The sequence below is a fragment of the Arachis ipaensis genome, chromosome B10 (genome assembly GCF_000816755.2).
Source record: "Arachis ipaensis cultivar K30076 chromosome B10, Araip1.1, whole genome shotgun sequence".
In the NCBI taxonomy this organism is placed as follows: Eukaryota; Viridiplantae; Streptophyta; class Magnoliopsida; order Fabales; family Fabaceae; genus Arachis; species Arachis ipaensis.
In genome coordinates this window covers 125,268,221-125,274,539 of record NC_029794.2, presented here as the reverse complement: position 1 = coordinate 125,274,539, position 6,319 = coordinate 125,268,221, and the positions used below count along the sequence as shown (strand labels likewise).

Genomic DNA, 6,319 nt, shown 5'->3' with positions numbered 1-6,319 from the left:
CTTATTAGTCAAAAAAAAAAAAAAAGCTGAAAACTTGTTTTTCACAACAAAAGTAGTTATTCAAATTCTAAGACTAAGTAAAAGCATTTCTTTATTTTGTATGTCTATAAAGCAGAACCTGCTTTCTGCCAGCATGTGTAAGAACACCACCATATTTTAGAACCATAAGAGCTTCCGTGGGTCGTTCTTCAACTTCACCATTGCTGTTTGTCACTTTGACCCATTTTAGTGGCTTTAATTGAACCTTCCTATATATGCCAGAGAAATGTCCTCCCTGATAATGTTAAGAAAGGGAAAAGGAATAAAATTTTAAAAACCCAAAAGCGCGTGAAATGAAATAATATTTAATTGAGAAAAGCATTGCTGCCCTTTAACTTGGGGGTTTTATAGTTGTCTTTTTTTCTTTTTCCCTTTTTTCCTATATGCAAAATGCTTTGGCATGTCATAGCTAATTGACAATATCTTGTGTTATACACAACAGTTAACTTCATTAACTGTTGCATTAACTGTTGGAAGATGGATCTTTAGTCTGCCTTATTTTTGCCTAATCTTTAGCCCATTGGAGTTTCGGCTTCAGCCATTTTTTTTTTCCCTTTGGGTGTCTAGCAATGAAGTTTCATTCCATTCACATTAATCAATATTACAAAAAAGGTTCCTCCCTCTGAAGTTTGTGTATTCCACACCAAATGGGCCTGCAGACTGCAGTATCCAATAGAACATATGGGAATGAAATTTCATTTAGCATCTACGATTGAAGTAAAAGTGTGACACAGAAGTTAATGGAGAGAAGTTGGTAAACATAATTTATGTTTCACAGATTCAAATCTCACTTTTCAATAACTAGTTCATTCATAACACAAAGCATACTCATTAGTATAATAGGAGAAACGCTGTCAAGAAAATTAGTAACCTCCTCAAGGACTGCTTTAACTTGGCGAAGTTTTTCAGCATGCTCAACCTCTTCAGCATCACTGTCACTTTCTCGATCTGGTCTAAATATCATAAAACAACATTATACCTCCATTTGGTGACTAAAGCTCGTCGTCTAGATATATTTAAAGCATTTTACCCACAAACAACAGGGATCGGCTTCCTTCATGAGTTTTTTTTAACCGAAATTCATTTTATTTTTCCTCCTTTTCGATTGTTATGCCAACTCGAAAGATTTTGAATTAATTGATTTAGAGAAAATCATTTTCAACATTATTACATATGCTACACATTGTACAAAATGAATCACATAATTTTAGGTAACTATCTAAACTAATCTAATAAAGTCCAATAACAACAGATATCATAACATTATAGACAAAAAAAAAGAGGGTCCATATACTAACTACAAAAAAAAATAAAGGGTCCATATACTAACTGTCTTAGGAATTGTATGGTACGTGTCCTAGGACACTCGGGGACAGAGACACAAAGACAATACAGTTGTATCTCTGTATTGCATTTGGTTATAGTAGACAGAACCCAAACCACTCCTCCATTCCATTCCCACTACCTTCAAACCCTTCACTCTTAGATCCTACCTTTTTAATCTCATCACTTCCATCTCCAATGCTCCCTTCAAAAATGTAAAAGAGAAAAAGGGAGAGGCGGAGGAGAGAGAGAGAGTGAAAGAAGGAGAGGTGGAGGAAGAGGAGTAGGAGTAGGAGGAAGTCGAGAGGTGGAGGAAGGGTAAAGTGACAGAAGGTAGAGGAAAAGGTAAAGTGACAAAGTAGAGGCAAGGGAAGGATGTAGTGAAGAGAAAGTGACATAGAGAAAGGATAAATTTCAGAATTATGAAGAAAGAGTGAGGACATGTTGGTCCAACACATTTTATTTAGTGCCTTTTTCCCTGTCTCTCCTGCTCCTTCCCCACCCCGGGGACACAAAATTTGTGTTCCTTCTATCCTGGGACACAAATGTTTGTCCTTCTGTGTCTGTCCCAAAAGCAAACAAGTTTTGTCCCTCTGTGTCTCTGTCCCCAGTGTCCTAGGACACAAACCAAACACACCCTTACTTTTCCTTTTCTCTTCCCACCAGAGCTTACAAGTGTCTATATTAGCTTCATGTGAAAAGGGAAAAAGAGAAGTTGGAGACACAATTGTTATTGTTCAAAGCAAAGTAAGGATTGATAAACATAGAAAGAAGTTTTGAGAATATAGTAGATGGATCATGAGCATGAAACTGTAGAGAAGCCAATAAGATCAACATTGAAGTCTTTGTAGGTTAAATACCTAGTGCGAGGGACCAGCATTCGTGTGGCATCTAACAGCTCTTGCAGCTGAATAGCACTTTTAAGCTTTGCCTGTTAACATAAGATTATTTGATCATGTATGGCAGGTCATGAGTTCATGCGCTCAAATAAAACCAAAAGAATGTCACTAAAGTACTACAAAATAGCATTACCTCAGATCTAGGTCGGCCTCCATTGTATTTTATCATTATGTTCAACAGGCTTTCTTCAGTAACCTTTAACTTCACCTTCTGTTTAGGAGTTCTATCACCACTGCCAAAGGTTAAGAATATTTATATGTAGAAGATATCATGTTTAAGGAATCAAAGAAAAAGTAGAATAGAACATACTGGCGAATAACAGCAATTACGCAACGTAATTCTTCCGCGAGTCCAAAAGTGCCATTAATACCACTACCCTGACGAGTTAGTGACTCACAAGGAAGGAGTACTTCACTTACTTTCCATGGTAACGTTGGTGGAATGACAGAAGAAAGATGAGGTGCTTTTACATCTAATAACATCTTCCGCAGTACACAGGCAGCATCATCGTAATACCTTGAGAAGCATCAAGGAAAAATGAACAATTTTTACCAAGAAACAAACATAGAGAAACAATGTATCATAAAGAAAAGATAATATAGATTGTGAAACAATGAGAAAAGTTGTCATAATGCATGCAGTGCCTTTTTTTTTTAAGATTTTTCTCCCTTCTATTTTACAATATGACAACCTGTACAAGATTTTCAAATTTCTAATGCTTGTTACAGCACATATTGAAAATGGGATTCTTTAAGTAATTTTCATCACTATGTACTGACTACATACTGCCAATTGGAAGAACCACAGAATATACAGCTACAGAAGTTACTTGTGTGAGTTTTTAACAAAGCTCCAGCCATTCACATCGCAAACATAAGAACGTCCATTGCTTCTCAAAAGATCAAACCCACAAACCTGCACGCAAACGGGAATATTTATGGAAGGAACACAGAGGAAAAGAAACTTGCATGTTATCTTGCTACAGAAAGAAACACCCATTTCAACTCTCATTGTTGAATTTTTTTTTATCAATTCTACATTATAGAAACATACCGATTGTCTGAATGCAATGCAAACCTCTCGAGCCATTTCCTTCTCAGCAGGAGTCAGTAACACTGGATACCTAACCTGCCAAATAAGAAAAAAAAGATACGTCGCATTACAAAGTAGTATATTTTGTCTACAAACCTACCTAATATCTGTAATGAAGGCAACCATTGCATGTTCACATTATCAAAGAACAAACACTAGCATTTACATAATGGCAACCAGAAAAAGGCCAATACCAAATAGAGGGCTATTACAGATAAGAAATTCTCTAAACCAAGGTTTTATCATTGCTTGCTTTTTTGAGGAAGTTGAAGGTCTAAAATAAAAATTACATCCTCTTTCTTTGTAGTTTAAAATGGGGATATTCACTCTCGGAATGTGAGAAATGAAGGAAAATGAATGTGGATAAGAGGATTCAACAGAGGTTACTGCCTCTTCACTCTCATCCAACTTCTTTGGGTATTGATTTAAATTATTTTTCCTCAAAATCCAGTCCCTTGGCTCACACACACAACCTTGTCCTCAACTTTGAAACCCATGATGGTGTGGAGATGGCTCCCCTCAATATTCCTTTGAAATTATTCCACCTGTCACAGCAACTCATACGCCAAATTGTCCATTTTTATGATATTTGTGGCCCCACTAGTTCAAAAGCTTGTGACAAGATACCTCTTCCTCCTTATTTCTTGTTGCTCCTTGAATTCCATGCTTCTTATATGTATCCAGATCTTCTGGATTGAGAGCTTCAATACTAATTGAAAGAACTAGCTCAAAATATTTAAGAGATCCCTCCCTCTTCTAGTGTTTCATTTGGGAAACCACACTTGCACCACGTTTTGGTACACCTTAAGATATACACCTTCCATTTTTAGAAAATAGTGCACATTTATTATATTTGATTCTCCTCATCATATTCACTTTTATATATATAAATGAGAGGTATACATAAAAGGTGTATCGAAAAAGTGGTTCAAATAACACAATTTGTTTCATTTTATCTCAACTAATGCCTCTCTCTTCTCATAACACCCTCTTTTATACATTTTCTGGATATTAAGTAACTGTGATTCCTAATTTCTTAAGACCATTAATTATACACCTAATTCCTTTTATTGTAGAAAGGGTACATCTAATTCGATTACTGGCTACATGATTGGAGGCACCTGAATCAATTATCAAAGAATTTGGATTATAAATAGAATGAGATTCAAATTATAAGTTGTCCATGAGAGAAATCGAGGTGATATGGATCTGAGTTTTCTTGGCTGCTTCTTATTAAAGATACTCCTAAAACTAAACACATGATAAGACCATTGACAGACTTAGACAAAAGACTCTTGCAACAAAAAGCAATAAACTACAAAGGTAGGATTTGAATCACTGGCCACTTGAAAAAGAACCAGGCAGCAGCTAAAAGAGGTTTGGTAAGTGGCACATGAGCTAAACATGTTGACAAGATATTCTAGCAAAAAAGCATCAATGATGACAACTCAAACAATGGCACTTGAAACATTAGCGGATCTGGACAGTCTAAACAAGGTTCTAGCTCACTTGGACAAATGAGGGAGTTAGGACTAGGAACCTAACGTAACAGGAGCAGCTGCTTGTTGCGCTAGATGAATCTGAACCCTACCTCAAACATCAATTCAATGCAGAATAGAGTGTAAATTGTGGTGAATCAATTACGGAGAAAACTCCCAGGATTTGAAACTCATACATTGATTGTGTAATTACAACCTCCAACAGAAGAAGGAAGCAATACTATGATAAAATAAGAGAAGATTCCTAAATGATTTTTACATTTTTCTAATTGATATCATAAATTTAGAAAACAATTTGAAATTTCTTCAAATCTCAATCTCCAACATAATCTTAGATAAAATAAATCAAATGAACCATAATATAGTTCTGCTAAGAAAATGGCAAACGTCATAAACTACAAATTATTCATTCTGTTGGCAATCATGGGAGAGATATCAAGCACGGTTTTTATTCACTTCATGGTAAGCATATTTATAATACACACAAATAGAAGCTTTAAAGTTGCCAAATTTTAAACAAAAGGTTTTGACTTTAGAGTTTAGACTGTAAATGATATGATGACAAGCCAAGAAGACAAAAGTCTACCCTTAGATGGAAAAAGAAGAGAATGTACTATTTTGCACACTACTCACTTCCTTCCCGTCAGGATTTCTCATAACAACACCATCAACAACGGGGGACTTCCTTGCCTCAGCATGAGCATATTCAGGACCTACTGTATAAACCTACAATTATTTTGTTAAAATTCTCATATACCACTTTAATATGTTGGAAGATATGAAGAAAGTTGTAATTATCAGAAACAATCCAAATATATTTAAAGTTATGTATTTCTTGTTCTTTCCAAGGTAAAAAAAAAAAGCAGCACAATCTCAAAACTGCCAAACCTTAACATCTGTCCCTCCAGTTGGCATGAATTCCTCATAAATATATGAGCCTTCACGCCTCACTCTTCTCACCTCCGGATGGAACTCGCTGGACCTGTTGCCAACCTAAGATCATGTAATACCCAAAACAGAGACCAAGTTGTTCATTATATTTCAATCAAACAACTCAAAAAAGAAAGGGAAATCAGAAGCTGTGAAAAACTTGTTGAAGAATCAACTTACTCGAAGACCAAACAGTTATAATGCCAAAATGTGTTTTGGACTTTTTATAGCAAAGCACTACATGCTTTCTTAAGAATTAGTGCAATAAAATCAAGCAGGATACCACATGAAAATTCCAAGCAAGTTATCTTACCCTCCTTATAATAGACTAAGTTAATGCATATTACATTGATTGAACTAATTTTCTTTTGTTATCTATGTACATAACTAAACAAAAAAAGGCCAGTCACATAATTTCCAGAGAGACCGGCATAATGGAATTTCCTAGAGACTAAAGTTACTAAGTTACACCGTCACAAATTAGGGAGAATCAAGTGTCAGCCAAAAGCTTACCTTCCTAAATAATTCCTTCATAC

The 6,319-nt window shown here is 35.5% G+C and overlaps 1 protein-coding gene across 5 annotated transcripts in view; it reads right to left on the bottom strand.

Moving 5' to 3' along the window:
- The window catches only part of LOC107621444 (inositol hexakisphosphate and diphosphoinositol-pentakisphosphate kinase VIP2-like), a 16,384-nt gene extending 10,071 nt beyond the window's left edge, over positions 1-6,313 (bottom strand). The window contains exons 1-10 of one of the 5 annotated variants that reach the window (XM_021114970.1): positions 6,297-6,313; positions 5,742-5,846; positions 5,487-5,579; positions 3,316-3,390; positions 3,092-3,177; positions 2,572-2,778; positions 2,395-2,494; positions 2,223-2,293; positions 911-992; positions 119-274 (exon numbers count right to left, since the gene is read on the bottom strand). In XM_021114970.1, the coding sequence (XP_020970629.1) occupies positions 119-274; positions 911-992; positions 2,223-2,293; positions 2,395-2,494; positions 2,572-2,778; positions 3,092-3,177; positions 3,316-3,390; positions 5,487-5,579; positions 5,742-5,768 (897 nt within the window). In that variant the 5' untranslated portion in view covers positions 5,769-5,846; positions 6,297-6,313. Of the gene's footprint in view, positions 1-118; positions 275-910; positions 993-2,222; positions 2,294-2,394; positions 2,495-2,571; positions 2,779-3,048; positions 3,178-3,315; positions 3,393-3,827; positions 4,136-5,439; positions 5,580-5,741; positions 5,847-6,296 lie in introns of those variants that run through there. The other 4 variants (XM_021114971.1, XM_021114973.1, XM_021114972.1 and 1 more) reach the window with 4 other exon arrangements.